The sequence below is a fragment of the Equus przewalskii genome, chromosome 17, assembly GCF_037783145.1.
Source record: "Equus przewalskii isolate Varuska chromosome 17, EquPr2, whole genome shotgun sequence".
Taxonomy (NCBI): Eukaryota; Metazoa; Chordata; class Mammalia; order Perissodactyla; family Equidae; genus Equus; species Equus przewalskii.
Window position 1 is genome coordinate 17989129 of NC_091847.1, and position 22398 is coordinate 18011526.

Here is a 22398-nt window from a genome sequence, read left to right on the forward strand (position 1 = left end):
TTCGATGGAATCAATGACACATCTTCAGAAGTTAACACTCGAAAACAGAAAATTGAACTGTTCGTTACTGAGAGAGACCAATAGAATTTTTTCCCTTTTTATAGAAAAACACATTAAAGTGATTAAAAAGTATTAATCTGTTTTTTTCACATGGTAATATTTGTATTCTTTATTGACATGATTATATAGATATGTAAATGAAGTTCAGAAAAGAAAATCTTCACAGTCTACATTTCTTTTCTCACCACTATTATTATATATTTCACTTTATGGTTATTATTGAAAATCGTCTTTGGTCTAAAGGAGGGGATCCTAAATCCTAAAGGAGGGGACTTAACAAATGATCCCCTATGGGTGTCCGATCCTCCAGGTACACCACGGGTTTTCAGTTGGAGAGCAGCCTCAGTCTGACTCTTTGGGAAAGTGGAAGTGGGGAAAAAGTTGTTCCACGCCTGGCCTCACCTTGAGACAAGGGGTCTGCCTTTGTAACCCCCTGACCCTCCTCAGGGGAGGGCAGGTCTCTGGAGGGGAGGCAGTTGTGAGATTGACAGCCAGTGCTAAACCCCCAGGGACGGTGAGCTGGGTGGCCATCGGCAGCCACTACACCTCCTTGCCTTTGCAGACTGATAGGTGTCACCCTTGGGAAAACAGGCAAAGGTGCTTTAAGTCATAAATAAAAAATCACGGACTTCAGGGCTCAAAGGACCTGCAAACCATTAAGCCCCTTATTTTACAACTGAGGACCTTAAAGTTGCAAAAGATGAAGTAGGTTGTGCAGGTTTATCAGGCAGTTCTGGGAGAGCTCAAGCTCGTACCCGGGCCTCCTATCTCCCGGACACTTCCCCTTGAAAAGCCTGGCACAGCCTGGCCCAAGAAAAAGACTTTTCTTCAGATAACTTGAGAAATTCACAGGGGAGAAGGTCATTCCGGGCAAGCCTGGGGGAAGTAACTCCATGCGCGGTGTTTGCTGAGGAAGTGCCGTTGACAGCTGCTGCAGGCTGGAAGGCTAGCTTATGAGGAAGCTTTCCATCCCTGGACTTCTGCAGAGTGAGACAACATTAAGTGAAAATAGTGTCTCACCTTCTTTTCCTTGGACTCTCTGGCTTGCCTTTCTCTGTTCCTCCCGCCTGATAAATGGAGTGAAGGGAGTGACCTTGAGTCCCCTGGCCCTGGGCTTGCTGCCACTGTGCTGGGTGGGATGACAGAATGTGGTCCTTCCTTACTCTCAGTGTCATCATCTATAAAATGAGGATCTCCACCACACACTTCTAGGCATTAATTTCCAAACTTGTCATCCACACCAAATCGTGACTTTTGTTTTATCCATACCCCACCTGGTCTATTAATTATGTAATATTTTTAATGGAATCACTTTTTAAAGAACTACTTTAGCTTTGTTGTAAGCAATTAATATCCATGAAATCACGTGGATATGTTACTTATGTTCTTCTAAACCACATATAAATTGATTTACAACTATTAAACATTTTCATCCGTGTTCTACCTAAAATCACCTTGTATATGTATGTAACCATTAGGTGGAGAGAGTGGGACTCCATTGAATTCAAGCAAGGAACAGCTTCTTTCTCCCTTAAACTATAGAGTTTGTCTTTTCTGCCCCTTGGATATAATTTTGGACAGGTCCTGTAACTTGCAGATAATAAAAAACCCATCTGTTACTTTTAGTCCCATGAACAATCCAAGTGCGAGATCTGAAGTATCCACTTTAGTTTTAATGGTGGAAACGGAACACCATTTCAAGTCAAGCTGCTTCCCTCCCACTTCTAAGTGCTGCTTCGCCTAGGAAGCCTGAGGTGGAGGTGGGGACGTGTGGTCTTCTCTGCTTCCCCAGCCTGCAGGTTACCTTCTCACCCTCCCACCATCTCTCTGTCTCGCAAACCAGGCTGCTGACAGTGCCTCCATGGATACAGTGGGGAGAGAGCCGAGACGGGGGGAGGGCGGGTAAGGTCTTGCATGAACAGGACTGGCACCGTCTAGTATCAGTGCTCTCTGGTCTCAGCAGGTGTCTGACGCTGGAGCTTTTCTCTGGCTGGACTATTGTGGGTCTTTGGGTCCCTCCTCCTCCCATGGATGACTCACCTGCCCTAATGTGTTACCTTCATACAGGCAACACTGCCTCTGGCTGGTCGTGTGGCTCCTTCTCAGCACGAGTTTCCCACAGCCCACACTCCTTCCATCCCCCTTGGATGGAGCCCTTCCCAGTAGGACCCAATTGGGCACCCTTCTTTCTGTGGTCCACACCTGCACCAAGGCAAACACATCGTCCATTCCTTTGAGAAACTGGGAGCTCTGACCCATCCTGAAGCAGGCCCCGCTCACAGCTCCTCCTTCAGGACACCCTCCCAGCCCCCGTCTCTGACCATTAGCATTTTGAGGTTTGGGTGTGGCACTGATGCACGTGTCCCAGAGATTCCCAGGGATGCAGGTGAAGCTCTGCAAACGGTCCGCTGAGGCCCTTCTAACCTGTTTAGGTAAGGAAAGGAAACCAGCCAACAGCTCCCCAAAGAAGGCCTCTCTCCTCCTCTCTCAGGGTGTGGGGAGGTGAGCTGGCCACTCGCTTTGGGGTCACCTGGTACCTGTTGTTTGACTGCTGGCCTTTGGGGCCTCAGTGTACTTGGCAGGAGAAGCCCCATGTTCACCCCCGTTATACCATCCAGCCATGTGACCGTGCTGCTCTGCTGAGGCGGCGCCAGCCCCAGTGCTCTGAAATCCTTCCCTGGAGATGCACAGGGTGGTCCTGCCGAGTGGCCAGTTCTCCTTTGCCCTTAGACAGCAGCTGATTGTCACGCGCTGGCCAGAGCCCTTCAGAATATCCTCTCTTCCACTTTTTCAGGAATGGATGAGACTCTGAGGTCAAGTCCATTCAATCCACAATTCCAGGACCTTGTGGAGGTTCTAGAAGAAAATGCAACTTGAGTTCTGCCAAGGCAGCCTCTTAGTTTTCTAACCTTGCATTGTGACAGCCTTCTCTTTGTCACGGAGTGCTCTGTTTTCTGTGATCACTGCTCAGATAGAGCTGATAACAAAGCTCCTGGAAGAGTCTGTTGACATATTTAGGCCACAGTGGTCTATTTTCAACCTTTTAGCCTGTTTTCCAAGCACAGCAGCATAGCTGGTGGGCTTTGTTGCTTTAGGTCTGCAGCGGTCACAGTAGAGTAAGGGGCATCGTTATCCGTTAAGTGAGGCATTTACATTGCGGGGGAGAGAAACCGGCTTTACAATTTGAAGACCTCCTGCCCTCTCAAAGCAGAAAGGAGGTCATGTCAAAGGGCTGCTTGTTTTCACAAACTGGCTGGCAGATCCCCAGGATCCTTTAAGAGGCTTTCGTTAAATAGCAGAAAGCTCCAGTGCTGAGGCAGAGAAATCCTGAAACCTGCAAGTGCTGGGAAATGGGGAAGCATACTGACTGACCAGCCGGCTCAGACGGAGAGATCTGGAGGGGCATGGGCATTCGTTCAAGCTGTACAGTGAACTGGAGGCTCTGCCGTCTCGGGACATTTTATAGTTGGGGGCATTATTAGCACCATGTATTTTGAAATAAGGCTACATATGTAAACGGCTTTTACGTGCATTTTATTATTCCCAATTCCACCTCAGCACTGCACGTACAGTAGATGTCTGATATACTCGGGAAGAGATATCCCCATTTATAGATCCTTCAAGTTGCAAAAAACAGGGCTGATTGCTCTTTCCACATTACCCATTTAGCCTTGGAAATCTCCTGGTTTCTTTCTTTAGGCCAGAGACCAAAATTTTCACTTAACCACACAATAAAGAAGAATAACATACTTGTGAATATTACTCCCTTTCACTTGCTCCCCATCCATTCTTTGTCCTCCTCCCCAAACTGAAAGGTAGGTAGCTTCTAAAACCACTCATATCACATTTGAGTGCAGCCTTACGTACAACTGTTAACCCATTGCCCTAGGAGAGTAATTTATATCAGATGAGGTCCAGTCAAGAATAAGTGTGGAGCCCAGTGCAGCAAAAGGAAGCAGATTCCCTTCTTTTTTTGCCCCTGGGCCCATAGGTGGACCATACGCCAGCCTAGAGACAAGATTCCCCTGATTATTGCCACTATAATTACTAAGCACCATCCTTTCTCCTAAAGGGGTAACGATTTTGGCAGGAAGGGTCAGAAGTGGACAGGCTTCTGAGAATCTTAACTGGCCAGAGTCTTCTAGAGCTCTAAGAGGCGTGAGTGGGACACAGCGAGGACCCCTCACACACACCTTAACCTTGAGAGGTTACTTGAAATAAATGATCCAAGGACTGCAAAGTCTAGATTATTCTGTAATGTAAATTGTTTCTGCATCACTGCTGAAATTCACAGAGATTTGCATTTTAGAACTTCTAATCTTGGAATAAAAGAATTGTTCATCCTCATTGAATTTTAGACTTCAGGAGCAGACAGAGGAGGTAGTGTCCTTTTGTTTCCCTCTCTCCCTCCCTCCCCTCCTTTCACCTCACAACTCCTGAGAGAGAACCTTACTCTTGGTAGCTGTGTTGAAAAGACGATGGATCAACTGCGAAATACATCTTTTAAGGTTTGCAGCTGTCCTTTTATTTTATTTTCATTAAAATACACCCTTGGGTAAAGTCACGAACCTTAAGCTCATTTGCTGGGAGAAGGTTTTGTTGTAGAAAAATTCGGCTCCTGAGACAGGGTGGGAAGCTGCGCAGGCCCACGGTGGGAGTCTGAAGGAACTAGGCTGTGCGTGATCTGCTCCATGCCAGGCCTCCACAGACACTGAACCCACCGTGCCCTGCCCCTGGGAAGTTCACAGTCCCACAGGGTGGACACACACAGTGACAGTGCAACCCCCAAAGGCCAAGCAGGAAGACGCTGTTAAAAGACAAACTGAGGCATGTTAAAAATTTTAAGAGTTTATTTGAGCAAAAATCACTGCGAATCAGGCAGCCCCAAACCAGAAGTAGTTAGGAGTGCTCCTCTGACAGGAGCCAGCGGAGAGACTTAATGTGGAGAAAGTGCAGAAGCAGAGAAAGGAAGTTATCTGATTGACTGCAGCTTAAAGCCTAGTTCGCTGTTTGTGATTGGTTGGCCTTAACGTTTTGATTTCGTGACCTTGAGGCATTGACAGGCTTGGATTTTGATTTGCTTACATAGGTCATCACAGCATAAGAGCCACCTGAGTCCAATGGCTTCCTTCTTTAATTAATTTAACAATCCTAAGGGGCACAGAGGAGGTAGCAGTAACGGCAGCTGAGAGAGCTCAGGAACACTGATGTGTAAAGGATGAAGGGAAGGAGTCCATACAGGAGAGAAAAGGAGAGAGGAAGGAAGGGCGTTTGGGGGAGGGCAATGACAGGCCAGATGTATGACGGAGCAGGAGAGGTTTGGGAGTGAGGAATAAGTTCAGTGTAAGTAGAGCAGAGAAATAGTACGTGCTAAAGCTGGAGAGCTTGTACGAGCCCAGATTGTGAAGAGCCTTGTGTGCATAGGGGAGGAGCCTTTGAAGACTTTATATAGGGAAACTAAATCTTCATTTTTAGAAACTAGTGGCACTGAAGAGGACAGATTGAAGGGGTGAGAGCTTAGAAACAGTATCTTAGCCTCAGGCCTCTGGAAAGCAGGGCCTGAGGCAAAGATTCAAGTATTACCACTTATTGGGGAAGGGCATGCAAGCCCAGGGCAGTAAGGATGAAGGAAGAGGGATGTGAGGCCAAGGCAATGTGATGGAGTGTGTGACCATGCTGTGCCCTGCTTACCCGGAGCCACACAGACACAGCAGCATGAGCGCTGGGCACTCTGGACTCCCTGGAAGGTTTGCAAGGAGGAATTCCACCTTGGAATAGTCTGTAGAAAAGAGAAAAGAGGGTGGTTTTACAGTTTTCCCTCAGTGTCTACAGAGGGTTAGTTCCAGGATCCCCACAGATAGCAAAATCTGAGGATGCTCAAATCCCTTAGTCGGCCCTTCGCATCCACATCCGTGGATTCAAGCAACTTCAGATCACAAACCTAATATGCTATTTGTGGTTGGTTGAGTCCGCGGATGGAGAAACAGCAGATAGAAAGGGCTGACAGTATTTCCCTTGCTCCCTCCCGTTTCCTGTTTCTCTTTGGCCCTGGTTTACCTCACAGTGAACTAACGCGCCTGTACTTCTGCGATGCTGTTCAGGAGCGGGGGCCCCATGCCCTCCATCCCATGGTGTAGCTTCTTCCCAGTCTAACAGTGGAGGGCAGCCTAGTCTGTGTGAGCACCGACTGAGAAGGAGAAAGTAGAGCCGGCGATCAGGGGAATCTGAGGCGACTTGTAAGGTTATGTCACGATTCAGACAGGAACTTGGCTTGGAGATTTTGACAGTAGTTCAAGCAGGAAGGGATGGACCAGAGTGAATGGAGGAGGCTGGTGGTAGAGAAAGATTCACAAGATCTTCATTAGTAGACAAGTCCAGGCTCAATCTTTCAAAGGGTTACCTCACAGTAGTAATTAGTGAAGAGCTTCTGCGGCTAGTTTTTTCTGTATATGTAGGGGAGGAAGTGGAAGCTAGTACTTAAAAATGATTAAAAATCCGTGATCAAAATAATCACAAGCCTACTCGTCAGGACTCTTACTGCTGAAATGATGGAAGGAAGCCCAGCTTCAGTAGCGTAGGCCACAGTGGGGATTGGCCGGCTCCGGGATCCCTGGGAAGGGCGGGGATACACATGACTGCAGACCCTGCACTCTCTCGCATTTGGTCCTCTGTGAAGATTTACTTTTTCTCTGTCTGGAGCCGGCCCTCCTTGCGGGCTGGGCGCATGCTTGCTTCAGCAGCCTGGTTTGGCAGTTCTCTGCTTTGACTCTGGAGACGGATTGACCCCTCCACACCCATTCGGCTCTTCCTTGGGAGGAAGCCCCCTGGCTCAGCACTCGCCAGGTGCTCTCCATGGACCAACCAACTCTGGGCAGGGCTGCAGAACTGTTTTTTTTAGAAAATGGCGGGTCGCAAGATGCCATGTGGATGAGGGGAAATGGAGTCTGGGAGAAGGGATGTGTGTGTCTGCAGTGGGGAGCCAAGGTGTGGCTCCGGAGAGAAGAACATAACATCCACTGCAACCAGAAGCTCAGAATACTGCCATTTACCAAAGTACATTCCTACACCCCTAATTCACCAGCAAGAAAAGAAAGATCTCATCTCCCGTTCTGTATTCCAGCTCTCCCTGCCGCCAACTCACACTAGTGTTGCTTTAGATGAATTGTTTTCCTAAAGCTCTCTGTTCAAGCTCTGAATATCTGACGCCCAGTTCTGCAAATGTCCCTGCCTCCAGCTACAACCATAAGCAGCTGCAGACGCCCTGAAAACGCTGCTCCTCTACTCCAGCCCGCTCTGCTCTCCTCTCCTCTTTGCATTTGAATCTTCCCTTCCCCCCACCTCCAGATGAGCTTAGGTAGATTTAAATTTTAATCAGTTTGATTGGTTGTTTTCAATGGGAATTTAAATTGAACTAGAGAGTGAAAGCATTGTGGGGCAGCTAGTTGCTTTTGGACACATTTCTCATGGCTCTGAGACAGGGGTGGTGGCACGCTGTGGTGTGATACTCAGTGCCAGGCCCATTTGGACTGTGTCTCAACAAATTTGTAGGTGATAGGGTTTTGGGAGTAGATAGTTTTCTTTGACCTTGGTCTCTTACGTCAGAGAGGTGAAAGCTTTCTAGAGAGTGATCTTGATCCAGTTCTTGGATCAATAGGAGACCCAGTTCCATGGTGCCACCTTCACCCTGGGCCTGGGTGTCAAAGATGGGAGGGAGGGGTACGCTAGCAAATGCCCTCACCCCTGCACACACACACTCCCTCTCTCCCCGCCCCACTTTGGGCCCTCCCATGGGTTGGGGAAAGGCAGGCAGGACAAGCTTAATATAAAAAACCTCAGCACCCTATTCCTTAAGCACAAATGATAGCAACACACATTGAAGACAGAAGGGGGTCCTTTGAACCTCTCTATGGCAAGAACAGAACCCTCCAGCATGGTGGCAGTGGTGCAAGCCTTGGTGTTGTACAGACTGATTTCTGTTTTTTCTTGATTGCATATATTTAAAATTTTCAATTTAATTGTGAAATGTGGCAAATATACCCACCACCTGGAGATATATGTTAATATTTTGCAATACTTTTCTTTAACAGAGAAATGATATATGATGAATTTCATTAGCGCTCCATCCACCTCCCCAAACACTCCTTCCCCACCGTGGTAATCAATATCCAGAAGTTGATGTCTGTCATCCCTGTGTGTATCTTTGTACTTAACTACAGATGTCCATATGTAAAAATATTGTCCATATGCATAATATTGAATAATATTGCTTTTCATGCTTAAAAAAAAATGGCATTGAGAGCCAGCCCTGATAGCCTAGTGGTTAAAGTTTGGCACGCTCACCGCTTTGGCAGCCCGGGTTCGGTTCCCAGTTGTAGAAGCGCACCACTCATCTGTCGGTAGCCATGCTGTGGCAGCAGCTCACATAGAGGAGTTAGAAGGACTTACAACTAGAATATACAACTATGTCCTGGGGTTTTGGGGAGGAAAAAAAAGGAAGATTGGCAACGGGTGTTAGCTCAGGGTAAATCTTTCCCAGCAAAAATACAAAAAGGCATTGAGCCATACAAAGTGTTTTGCAATCAGTCTCAACGCTGCTGCTTACTTGTAGAAACCACAGACAAGTTGCATCACCTTTTGGGCCACAGGGAGATGTGTCAGGATGCTGGTTGTGTTAACTCTGGCATAGTCCAGGTGAGCGAAGATCAAAGCCTGGAGAGGAGGAGACAAATTTGATATTATGGAGGGAGAGTCAACAGGGCTTCTGACTAATTTGATGTGTGAAATGACAAGTGTGATTCTGGTGCAGGTACCTGGCTGGGAGACTAATGCTAGTCGCTGAGAACAGGAGGACACAGGGTGATGCTGTTCTGGGAAAGTGAGATGATGGATTCCCTTTTTGACCTGATGTGTTGAAGTACCTGCAGCACACCCAGGTGGAGAGGTTCAGGAGGCAGTCAGATTTTTGACCCAAAATTCGGGTTGGAGATTGCGTTCCCTTAGCATCCAGTGAGCCTTACCTTTGGGAAGTGGGGCAGCTCCGTGTGAGTGGCTCCTTTGGCACCTTTACCTGGAATCCGTAGCATGGTTCACCCTTGCCAGGTTTCTACAGAACTCTGACAAGTGACAACAAGAGACCTGGGCTGGAATCTCCTAATTGCGATGTCAACTTCAGAGGTTAGAGTTATGTTTGAAACAATTTTTTTCCTCTAATAACCTGTTGTGATTTTCCCATTTATGAAATTACTTAAGTCCTCTCTGAAGGTAATTTCTACTTTCAGACTTTACCATGCTTTAACGTTAATGAGTTCATAGACTTTACTAGTCTTTGCACATACTTCTTTACATTTGCCTGAACTTGCCCGCTTGTTATACTTTGAGGAGCCCCAACCTTTTCTGGGACTGACGACAGTACCTGTGTATCCTAGTAATTGTTCCCTTCCCAGGCTTTCGATCTGGGACTCCTAATCTTGAGACGGTCTACACTGAGTATTCTCCAGGACAGGAACCAGATGGGCCGTTGATGTTCCCCTTTGTAGCTCACTGCAGACCTTGGTGCATCTTCGCTAGTTAGCAGCTGGCTTTTCACAAGGAAATGCCTCCTTTTTCTTAAAGGAAAGATGCCTGCCTCATCCTCCACCCCAGTCCCTGAGGAAAAGGCCACAGGATGTCCTGACAGGCGTCCTCATGGATGATGACAATCCACCCAGAGTAGCTCAAGTAAAAGTGTGCGTGTGGCGGGGAGAGGTGGGTAGCTGCTATATTGTAGGAATCCAGAAAGACGGGAATTTAGGATACACGACAGCCGTGGGTGGGGCAGGACCCAGAAGCAGCTCTGGGCCCTGGTTTTCTCTCCTGTCTCTCTCCTTTCTTTTCTCTGTCTTCTTCCTCCTCCTCTTCTTCCTCTTTCCTCTCCACCCCACCATCATGCTTGCAGGGGTGATGTCTAGGTCTTAGTCACTCTGGGTTCCTCTTATGACCACCTGTCTGTCTCTGTCATCTTCTGTCCTTTCTTTCAGCTCTTACTGGTTCTATTTCCACCCCCAACCCCCAAAACTGTCAGCTGGCTTCCTCACAGCTTGTATCTGGCCCGTAATTACCCGGACTCCAACACTGAATGACCTTTTTGCTCTAAAGCCCATGGCCATCTGGCAGTGATCTCTCTGTGTACAGGATTCTGAGCTCCTGAGACAGGGTCTGATTGACTCAACTCTTCTTTCTCAGCCTGGCCACACTGTCCCAGGCTGCTGGCCAGCCTAGGAATGGGTCCCCCTCAGGTCAGACACACCTTGGGCTGGTCAGCAGGGACAGGGACAGGGTTGCAGAACCCCCTGCCCTACCTACCAGGGGCTATGGATGGGGATGGAGTCGCTGAGAATGGGGTTCACGGGGACAGGAGTTAATCGGGTATGTCTAGCACAAGAACTCTATCATAGAACCCCTCAAGTTAACTTACACCAGGGAAGCGATCTTAAATTCGGCTCCAGCTGTGAATGGGAAGTCGTGGTTTATAAACGGTTCTTAGTCACCTCTGCACTGATTCAAGGGTCTGCATCTCTGAAGTAATAAACTGAGCATCTTCCAGCCACACAAAACATGGCATGAAATTAAACTTTCATCCCAGGTCTTCATTTTATTCCTACATTGGGGGCAGGGATGGACTTGGTTGACTCCGAACAAAATCATCCTGGTGCCTGGAGAGTGTAGACTATACTGGTTTTCCAGTCATGAGGACTTTTGATACAGGATTTGAAACATATTTCCCCCAAAGTTGAGAATCCTTTGTAATGTTCTCCACCAGGCAGTGAATGGCAGACGGCAGACCCTGAACCCGGCTCCTGGTACTGTGAGGAGCTGCCCCCCAAGTCAGAGTAAGGGTGTCCCTCCAGGCAAGGCCGAGAAGAGGTGTTGCCCCTCCTCCTCTCATCGGGGCCCGCTTCCCCTTCTCTGCACACTGTGGCTGCTGATGCCACATCCCCGTGTCCTTTGCGGTCTGAAGTCACAAAACTGGCTATAATTACATTTTCCTGGAGTGTGTGAAAACAGGCTTAGAATGGGAAAACCTTGTCCCACTTTCATACAACTGGAAAACGTTACAGAACTTGAATCTTTCAAATTTCCAAAGAAAAAAAAAAAAGAGAAGCAACCTACAAAATCCAGCTTGTTCAACTTAGTCACACGGAAATGTGGAGAGGATGGGAAAGTGAGCTTGCTTCCGCTTCACAGGTGGTTTTGATTTAGAAAATGTGCCTCGAAATTCAGTGCGTGCAAATATAGAAAAGAGGTTTTATTTTGCTTCTAAGAAAAGTAAAAACTGCTCTTGAATGTTTCAGAGCTCATCAAACTTTACATTTAATCTTGTTTCCACTTTTGTCTACCTGGATATTCTCATTCTCTCTCCAGCTGCCGTGTCAATGTATATTGTGGGAAACTCTCATCTCCCCCTGATTCGAATTCGGTAGGATCCAGTTCTGACAACATGAGTTAATCATCACTAGAAATATTGGCTGGGGCTGGGGATGTTTGTATTCCTCTGGGACAGCTTAGCATCTCCGGATAAATGTTCCAGTCCAACTGACTGCCTTCTCTGGGTTTTCCTGCCCCAAACTTCCTCCCCCATAAAGAAGACAAGCCAAAAGCAAAAGTGTTGAGTCTCTGGTAATTTACAGAACAAGAATGATAGTTCAAAACAATTAGCTTTGATCTATCATTGATGTTCTATAGTAATATGGTATTATATATAATATACTACAGAGTGATATATTAGTATTATATAGTAATACGTTGCTATATGTTTCTTCTTGCAAAAGTGGACATCAGCAATATGATTGTTTTTGTCGTCAAAATCCTGTCAGATTACTCTTGAAAGAAATTTTAGGAGTTGAATTACCAAATTCTGCATATTGAGAACTCTGGCCTCCAGTTATGAGACAGATTGTTACGAGAATGAAAAGAGAAATGCCTTCTCCTTGTGTCCCCTCTTCAGAATAAGAAGATGTACTTGGACATTATTCACACGTACATGGAGGTGCACGCGACTGTTTACGGCTCCAGCACCAAGAATATTCCCAGTTACGTGAAAAACCATGGTATCCTCAGCGGACGGGACCTGCAGTTTCTTCTCCGAGAAACCAAGGTCAGTTTTTAGTAGTTTTGTAAAAATTCACCAGTGATGTTGTTTACAGATCTGTTTCCATTGGCATTGAAAATGGGATCAGAACCTCTCATGCTTTCTTTTCAATGCTGCAATAGCTCTTCAGGTCATTTCTAGGCAGTGGTTTTTCTGGACCAGCTGTAGCTTAAAAGTTAGTGAAGTGTGGCAGAAGGTTGCTACAGTTTAAAACTTATTTACTAAGGACCTACTCTGTGTCAGGCATCAAGCGAGGGGCTGGGGATCTGGTGGCAAACAGGACAGGGAAGACCCCGTCTCGAGCATCAGACCTGATAGAGCAGCAACTTTCACAGCAAGTCTGGGGTGCTTAACTCCCCCACCTTCCCAGTCACCGCTATTCAAGGAATTGGTCCCCCAACCAGCTTTTCTTTGCACCTCCTCATTCAGAATGTTTGTACTGGACACTGACAAGGTTCAGATAAGGGGAAGGTTCCTTTGGGCTTAAGGAGCAGCGAAGGCGTGATGAAAGATGTAAGAGATGAAAGATGGATGGAGTGTGGCTGCACCTGACATGTGGGACAGACAGGAGTGAGAGTCAGGCTGTGGACGTGGAGATGACACATTCAGGAGAGAGCCAGAAACCAACCCCTCTTGTCTAAGTGTTGGGAAACAGTGGAAGATAAAATTAGATAAGGGGCTGACTATGTTTTCATTTTCAAAGCAGGAGAGAGAAGCTGGGTAGGTGAATTTCTGTGGCATAATAGCGATTTCTGATCATTGTGTGATACTTCGATTTTGGAAAATGTGTTTACGTATGCTGTCCTGTTCAGTTATCACAATAGCCGTAAGAGGTAGCAGGGAAGGTCTTAATGTTAACTTTATTTTAAACATGAGGAAATAGACTAGAGAGTTTGGCTTGCCCACAGTCACCGAGGTTGTCTTGGCAGGTGGTCCTAGGTCATGGTTTTTTTTTTTTTTTTTTTACTGGAAATTAAAGCTCTGCTACGCACTCAACGTAACATCCTCGTGAGTAAACACCTAAACATCACATTTAGTGGATACTCACCAGCCAAAAGAGTATGCATCTCCTTTCTGCCTCGGTTTCTCCGTATGCCAGTACACCTAATCACTTCTACCTCCAAGTCATTTGTGTGATGCCATGAACAAACTAGTTTGGTAACTTATTGATCTCCTTGGCCAAAGATCTGCTTTGTTGTAAATAAGATATTATTTCTTTGCCTGGTCAGCTGTGGTCTGATGACTGTTTGTGACAGTCCAGGAGCGCAGTCTGTTCCACAGTGTGCACCGTTCACTTCCTACTCACCTCCTGTCTTCAGATGACATTTTAGAATCATTAGGATGTCTGGGCCCTTTAGTGGCAATGCTATTTTTGCCATTTGCCTCGTTTTACTTTTCCCCACATCACACTGAGGAGAAAGCTCAAGCTCCTTTAAAATTACATTCAACAGCGCTGGTTTTCAGCAGCGTGTCGTTACTGTCTCACACGCTTCTATTAACCCAGCCTCGTGAATGTGTTACTCAGCCTTGAAAATTTTAAAAGAACCCTTGCTTACCTACCATCCATTTACCCTATCAGAGAATGGAAAATAGGCCAAAGCTGAGGTCCCTGCTGTCCAGGGGAGGAAGAGAAGAGGCCCGGAAGGCCCAGGCTGCAGTGTCAGAGTCTGCCTGACAACCAAGGGGGTACAGCTTGAATCCGAGTGTGAGGAGCGTATATTTATCCTTGAAAAACCGGTGCCTTCAGAGGATGTCACTGATCCCATTTTGTATTGCCTGTTCATCTGACTAGAATATATTAAGGTGCTCCAAGTGGAATTATGGCTAAAACTGTTGGGAAATATGATGAAAATGAGGAAGTGTATCGCCGAGATTCCCCTTATACCCAGAACACAGCAGCAGGTGCTGAAATGAATGAATCTTGGGCTTTGAAATAATGATGCTAAAGACCAGCAGGCTTTGCATTTATAACCCTTTCTGTCTCTAGCTTTTTCCTCTGTGTCTCTGAGCAGTTTAAAAGCAATTTATTCCGATCCATGTTGAAAGTGGCAAGCTGGAGATGCAGAGAAGCAGATGTCTGCAGAATGAGTGAGGCTCGAACTCTCCTCAGACTGGTTATTGGAGAAGGAAGCAGGGCTGGTTCTCCTCAGGGTTTAGACACGTATTGAAATGATTGATGCTTAATCAGCTTCTCACTCATTATTTTTCTTTATGAGCCATCTTTCAGTCTCTGCACCAAGCCCAGGAAACCCTCTGCTCAGCAGAATTTTGTCCTGGCATGCCATTAAGGGCCCAGGTGTCATTAGCAGACTCCAGCTGCAGGGTGCCTATGAAGACAGGAGGAATTGTAATACTAACATCGGGGCTAAAAGAGCTGGGAAGTTGTTGAATCTAGAAGACTCTTCTAATAGGCTTATAAATTGGGGTGAATTGATTATTTATCAGAGGGCTATAGACAAGTCATTCAGTTCAGCAAACTCCAGGAGTGTAATTTAAGCTGGCAAGTAGGACTGACTGGTGTGGCATGTTTTTACTTTTGGCTTAAATCTTAGTCTATTTTAATGTGGTTTCTTTCTTCTCTTGTTAATTTTAACCTCTTCATGCCCACCTCCCCCCGTCTTACCGTGGGGCTCCTTATAGAATGGGGCATTTGCCTCCTACGCTGGGTTGGAGGAGCGTTTGAAGTGAGCCAGAACAGGTACCTCCCTTTCTACAGTCAAAGTCGAGAACAAATTCTGGCTGTGGAAAACCAGAGGAAGAAGCTGCTGCTGCTCATGCTGTTGCTGTACCCCTTCTCTACCCAGACCTCCGGTCCTTCCTCCCTCCAGCACTCGGGTGGATCATGACGACCCTGATTCCCTACCACGTCAGCTCATCAGCTTACCCATGGAACTCAGCCAGGAGCCTGGGCAGGGTTGGAAGATGTGCAGTAGGTACTGTCCCTGTCCCATCCCATCCCCACGTCTGAGCCCCCCCGAATCAACCATGGCTCTTTCCATAAGCTTGGATGTGGCTGCACAATCTCTCTCAAACCCAGGGCTTGTGGCAGCCACTAACGGTGAACCAGACTCTCGTGCAGCCCCATGACTGCGAGGGGCCTTGCTTTTCTGTTCACAGGTGCATTCTCAGTGCCTAGAATAGTGCCAGGCTTGTAGAAGGCCTTCAGATAATAGTATAAAGAGTGAACAAAGGAGTCAAGGTGAAATCCACTTGCCATTTGGGATCCTGGGGCCATGCCCCTGGGAGAGATTTCTTGCTTTTCTCATGAATTACACACCTAGGTCTCCAGGATCTCCCCTGCGAGGGGCACTGTTCTTCTGATACCCCATGCCTGCCTCTCCATGCTGTTGCCCACATCTCCAGGCCCTGGGAGGGAGAGCCCAAGAGCTTACTTACTGGTAGAGCAGTCCATCTTGCATTTCTGTTTCACAGACTGAAACATTTGCCCTCAAGCAGTCAAGCAGCTTTCATCCTGGTGACCAGTACCTCAAGTCATTCCTGTTTCAACTAGATGGAAAAAAAATTGCATATGCACATATTGCCTGCTCCCTCTTCCCCTCCCACGTATGTGCAGAGAATGAAGAGTGTATAAAGATAGGATTCAATAACCTCTCTGAGTTCAAGAACCAAAGGGCATCCCCACACCCAAATACATACAAAAACCGTCCACATCTCCTTACAGAGACGCTTGATTGCTGGAAAGATCTAGTCTATTAATATTTATTCTTTTGCTCATTTACCCGAAAAATGTGTATTAAGTACTGAATATATTCCAGACATTTTTGATACAGGGATGACTAAGGCAGTTTTGCGTGCAAGGAGTATACAGGCGTAGTGGAGGAGACCAACAGGTAAACAGGTGATGAACAATATGAAAAGTACACAGGTAGAAGGAGTAATAATAAAAAATAGTGATACTGACATAAAATCTCACTGCGATGCTATGAGCAGGATCCCCCATTCAGGTGTGTAAGATGTTGCACTGTGACTTGTGAAGTCAAATGTTTTAACACATTTAGCGCATTCGTGTTATTGTGGTGCACTTAACCATGGGGTTTACTGCAACAACTGCCATTTTCTCTACCCTTTACCTGTGCTAAGCCCTTTCCGCGAATTCTCTCTTCATCATGAAATTTCTCTGATCTCGGTACCATTAGAAGCCATCCTCATGTTGCAGCGAATAGGCCTGTTGTGCTGCCTCACTGTTGAGAGCGAAGGGTCAGCCTGCTGTGGAATTTGGGTGACAGGTGGGTGCTCAGGGAAGGCTGCTTCAGGGAGGGGTTAACTGAGTTGCCTTTGAACGGTAGACATGTGATGCTGGCACGGCAGGAGATGGTCAGTGTCTACAGTTTTAAATTTATCCAAATGTTCTCTTACTGCCCCATCTCCAAGTGAATGCGTTTACAATGCAAATTGTCCCGGGGCTTCCAGATGGTGGAAGTGCAGGAAATTTTGGTCTGGATGTTGTTGTTTGTGTTTTGTTTTGTTTTGCTTCTGGAAGGCCACTTGGGTAAGTGGGCAGAGTCTGGGAGTTGACCCAGTGAGCGGGTCCCCAGGAAATAGCCTTTGCTTTAGCAGCCAACTTGGACAAACTTTGGGCACTTAAACACGGTTGACAAGTGTCATTGTCTTAGTCTCCTTTGTCCTTCTAGCTTTTTAAGGGAGAATATAGTATAGTTATAATATATAGTTATAGGTAGTATAGGTTGGGGCACCTGGAGTCCATGAAAGGGTGTGGCCAAACCTGTATGGGGGAGATTTTGGCCACTGTTGTGTACATTGGGTACAGAAGGGAAAACAGATGTCCAAAAGGGAACCCTTTGGGCTACATGAAAACATCACCTATCAGGAAAGTAAATTTTCTCCATACCCGCTATTGTATGAATTCTTTTTAAAGATATAAAAGGGATACTTGTTACCAAAAATATAGTGATTCCCAATCATTATCGGAAGAATAACCAAGTAAGGTTTAACATCAGCATGTGGCTCATGGGACTGACCTTTTCATGAGGCGGTCACTGTAAACCATGTTCTCTCTCTCTGCCTTTTTTTTGGCGGAGATTGGCCCTGAGCTAACATCTGTTGCCAATGTTCCTCTTTTTTTTCTTTTCTCCCCAAAGCCCCAGTACATAGTTGTATATCCTAGTTGTAGGTCATTCTAGCTCCTCTATGTGGCATGGCTTGATGAGAAGTGCTAGGTCTGCACCCAGGATCCAAACTGGCGAACCCTGAGCTGCCGAAGCAGAGTGCGCGAACTTAACCACTTGGCCACGGGGCTCGCCCCCTTCTCATAGATGTCCCTCCATTTTTTTCAGTCCAGGTCCTTTATGAATCACTGAGAATTCATGAATACATGTGCAGATGCTGAATGGCTTGTAAAAACCCACAGCCACGACTCCAGCAGACCTAAACTCCACCAATACAATACAAGGTCATGGGCAGGCAACTGCATAAAGTTGAATCTGGGTTTGAATTTGGTGAAAGCCAAACCTTGGAATACATCTTTTCCATGGACTATCTCATTTAATCTTCACAGCAGCCCCAAGAAATAGAGCACTATTATTTTTACCATTTTACACATGAAAAGATAGGTTTGGAGAGCTTGCGTTACTTTGACTAAGGTCTCACAGCTAGAGAGAATGCATTATAAATGGACCTCAGAAAAATCCACAGAAAGAGGCATGTAACAGTTTCCCACAGTTACAGATCTAGGAAGTGATGGAGTCAGGATTTGAACCCTGGTCTGCCTGACTCCAGAGCCTGTGCTGTTAATCACTGCATTGTCCTAAACACTTTGTGCCAATAATCAGTTTACTGGATAAGCTGAGGTTGAGTCATTGCTCAAACTCCCTCCTGAGCCACCTCACCAACTTGTCCAATTAAAACTAGTCGGGCCAGCCCTTTGAGGCCTAGTGGTTTGGTTCAGTGTGCTCAGCTTCCATGGCCCAGGTTTGGTTCCCAAGCACGGAACTATGCCACTTGTCTGTCAGCAGCCATGCTGTGGTGTTGGCTCACATTACAAAAAAAAAAAGAGGAAGATTGGCAACAGATGTTAGCTCAGGGCAAATCTTCCTCAGCAAAAAAAAAAAAAAAAACTAGTCAGCAAAGTCTATGTTGAGCGTGTCTCCTGTTTGGGATTATCCTTGATGGTCCCCATCAAGAGTGACTGGAAATTGACCAAACCAGTCCAGTCTTCCTAAGAACGACCTTAATCCATGTTTAAAGGATTCTTTGTTATACTCCACTTAGGGGTTTAAAACAATTCCATTTCTCCTCTCACAGAGAATGAAAAACGGAATGGTTTTCCTAAACTCTTTGTTAGCATGTGAGAATTTTCCAGTCCTCTGCCATGAATACAACGTCCAGGGCTTCATCTGTTCTCGCTTGCATAGTATTAGTTCAAAAGTTTAATTTTAAAGCATGTAATCCCTCTGTTTAGAAATGCTCATTGATGGAGCCGGAGTTGCAGCCATGGAGATGTTCTGTCATCTGGAATATCCTCATTAGATTCTGGGCTTCTGAGGGCCAGATGAGATATAAATAAAATATGCCCAGCTCCCTCCTGAAGAGTTAAGCCTCTGCACTTGAATGCATCCTCGTAGTGTGTCTCTTGCCCCCATGCTAAGGAAATCTGTAAGTAGGCAGAACGGCGGGGGAAGAGGGAGATGGGAAAAGCAATTTACTGTGGTTAAGGTACCAGCATGCGGCAAGGCCATCAGCTCTCAGAAGTTCACGCTGGTGATGAACTCTCTCTGCCTCCCTTGTTCAAACCTCAAGTGTGCAATTTGACCTTCATACATCTGCTCCATTATAATGTCACAGGTAATGAGTGCACAGGAAGCAAGAAAAAATGGCTTATTGACAGAAGTGACAAAGAACTGTTATTTTGGTGTTTTCAAGTAATGCATTTCCTGTAATCCTAATTAGTGGGACAAGAAAACTCATTGCTGAGAAACTGTGCAGTATTTGCTTCAACTTCATTCTAAAACTGTGAGGCTTGGAGAGTTAGCCCAAAGTGTGTATTTTATATGTGCTGAGATACTCTGATGCCAGCAGAGCAGAAGAGATGGTGCAAATTGTTATTCAGATATAATTAAACCTAGGGCATATTCAAGTCCATTAAGCAACAGCCTCAAATGCTTTTAATTAATGGGTTCAGTTTGGTTGGTCTGAAGGAGCTAATTAAATTTTTTTCCAGGATTTTCTATTTAAATAGACAAGCATTGTGCTTCCTGCATTTCCTCCAAAGTTCTTTGCAATTTAGAGTTGATGAAGGTATCGACGCTTCATGGCAGGCTCTGATTTTCAGAGGTCAGGAAACACTGAGATCTACAAGGCCCCTGGTTAAACCCACAGGGACCCTCCGCCTGCATCTTCCAGCACCTTTCTGCTCAGGGTCAGAAGGATCTGGGGTCCCTGTGCTTTCTGTGCCCAACCACAGCCTGATAGAGGTTACCTTTCCCCTGGAGACTTGGCACACCCTCCCCAAAATCTGATGGGGAGGGCAGATCACAGTGATCAAAAGCCTCAAGGATGGTGACCCTGGATTCCTCCTATTCATCAAAGCTGGGATGTCTTGAGACTGCTCCCACTGTTTCGTTTCTTCTGCTGCTGTCTAGCACCTGCCACCACTGAGCCACATGCTTGGGCCATACCCTATACACATAAGTTCCCTCTGATAATCTCACTCCTGTTAGCTACATAATAAGAATAAGATCCAGAAGCAGGGCCTCCAAATGGTGGTGGAGATACCCCTTGTCTATACAGCTTCCAGCCTCCTGCTGCCTCGTTTTCGCTTGCCCCCATGTCTCCAGTGGTTCTGCCCCAGGGGAAATGACCCAGCCCGCAGCAAGAGCTCAGCTGGCCTCTCAAAGCTTCTTTTCTCCCCAATTCCCTCCCCTGTGGACATCCCTGACAGTATAGTCAGTCATCTCAATGTTTACAGGAAATGAAAGGTTAATTTTCCAAAACAATAAAAAGGTGAAGTATCCTATTCTGTGCAAAAGAACACACAATTATAGGAGAGGGACTCTGTCCAGAAAACCTGAGATTGTAGTTTCTTGTCCCAGAAAGACCGCTGTCAGGGTTACATGACTCTTCAGTGTGTCCACTGTGGGCCATGCTCAGCCCTGGAATTGAGTGCCCAGCACATACATGCTGCATCTTCCAGTGTTGTCCGGGGAACCCGGCAGCTTGGGCTCAGGGCTCCCTAGGAACCATTCTAAATAATCGGTCAGTTAAAGCGGCTGCAAAGACACCGTTGCTGGGGAGAGGACCCGGGGAAAGGAGAATCAAGCTTGTAGCTATATCCGGTTCAACAGCATCCTTCAGTCTCAGGGCCTGGCCGTGTGGGTGTTCCTCAACGTGATGGCAGAAGGAAATGATGCCCTGGGACCCAGTTACCTTTCGCCACTTGATGTGCCTCTGGAGACTGGAGCAATTTCAGAATCAGCCCCTTAATGTGGGTAGGGAGATCTCACACCTCACTAAGCCCAGAAGTGGACCTTGCCCGTCAATACCCTACACCCTCCGGCAGTCTGAAGAACCCTGTGGTGAGGAGATGCAGTGAAGCATTTCTGTGAGATGATGTTTCATTTCTGGACTCCGGAATCAGTGCCACTGAACTGCAGTCCCCTTTGTCCCAGCGACTCTCAGCTGCAGTTGCTTCAAGGACTCTGAGAGTGTGTTTTTGCTGCCATCTATTGTCTGCCATGGGGAAAACACATGGTTTGCTCACTGGAGAGGGAAGCAGGCCTGAGCATTGAGCAGGTTACCACCCTCCCTCCAGGGAGGGGGAAATAAAAACCGAGATGTTGGTATCCCCCAGTGAAAACCCCATTATGAAAACCTGTGTTTACTGACCTACCATCATTTTAAAGCCGCTCCATTTGAACTGTAATCAAACCTCCAAGTGACCTTTCTGTCCCTCTGCCCAGCATCACTGAAAGGGCTTGTTGTTCCTTTGCTTCAATGAAGAAACCTTCTGTTTAGTTAAGCAAGTGTTTTTCCAGTCGTGTCTCCCGGTGAGTTACAGAAAGATGATTGTTGGGTCTTGGTTTTTGTTGTTGTTTTTATTCTTTTAATACCCCACCACCCTGCCTCCTCAACTGCCCACCCCAACACTTCTTTCTGTACTTTTTTAGCAAAAGAGGAGAAGATAATGACCGGAGCAGCTTCATGAGCCTTTCAGGGTCCCTGGTCATGTTTTTCGGGTCCTGATGTAAGCTGACTTCTCCTCGCCCCACCCCCTGTGGCCTGGGAACCGTCCAGAGTCTCTGGGGCTTCCACACAGGAATGGAGCATGGAGTAGCCCTTGCGAGCCAGGGATGCCAGTCCTGACTGACGTGTTCATATGTGGGGTGCTCTTCTGTCTTGCAGTTGTTTGCTGGACTTGGGTTCCCTTACGAGGGCCCGGCTCCCCTGGAGGCCATCGCCAATGGATGTGCTTTTCTGAATCCCAAGTTCAACCCACCCAAAAGCAGCAAAAACACGGACTTCTTCATTGGCAAGCCAACTCTAAGAGAGGTAAGCATCGATAAAAGTCATTCTACTTTCAATAATATGAATCAGAGCTATTTCTTGAGTTCTAGGAGCCATTTAAACCTCGTAGCCTTGGACAGTAGGTATCATCACCTTCATTTAACATAGTTGAGCGGAAGGAGGAGAGTGTGCAGGGGCTCAGAGAGACGAATGGCTTGATTACATCCCCCAGCTTGTTAGGGGCGGAGCCAGTATTTGAATCTATTTCCACCCCTCTACAAAGTGTGGGATCTTTTTACTCTATCCCAATTCTGTCTTAATTCGAACAGACATCTACAGCCTTCTAATGAACTGAACTCTGATTTTCTGAATGTTTAGAGTTTATGGAATAAGGGCATCAGCTGGTTAACAGATGTTTTTGAAGAACCTACTCTCCATGATGTGCTGTGGGGAATAAAAAGTGTGCCATGAGGGTCCTTAGAGAACCATCAGCTTTGAGAGACAAGACCTCTCATGAGTGACTGAAGAAATGTACCTGGTCCCTTAGCCCACCACCAGCAGGCACCATCCTGAGAAGTAATCCTGCCATGGCTCAAACCATTTGCAGAAGTTTATTTGAATTGCCTTCAGAGATCCTCTTGAAAATCCACAGTGGGTGATGAATCACCATTGAAGGCAGTTGGATTCAAGTTGGTGCAATAAACAAAGTCATTTAGAGCGTGTGAGTGATC

The 22398-nt window shown here is 46.5% G+C and overlaps 1 protein-coding gene across 6 annotated transcripts in view; it reads left to right on the forward strand.

Moving 5' to 3' along the window:
• MGAT5 (alpha-1,6-mannosylglycoprotein 6-beta-N-acetylglucosaminyltransferase) overlaps nt 1-22398 on the forward strand; it is a 334592-nt gene that overhangs the window by 274564 nt on the left and 37630 nt on the right. For all 6 annotated transcript variants that reach the window (XM_070581231.1, XM_070581232.1, XM_070581230.1 and 3 more), the window contains 2 exons: nt 12044-12193; nt 21566-21712. In XM_070581231.1, coding sequence (XP_070437332.1) covers nt 12044-12193; nt 21566-21712 — 297 coding nt within the window. The remainder of the gene's footprint in view (nt 1-12043; nt 12194-21565; nt 21713-22398) is intronic.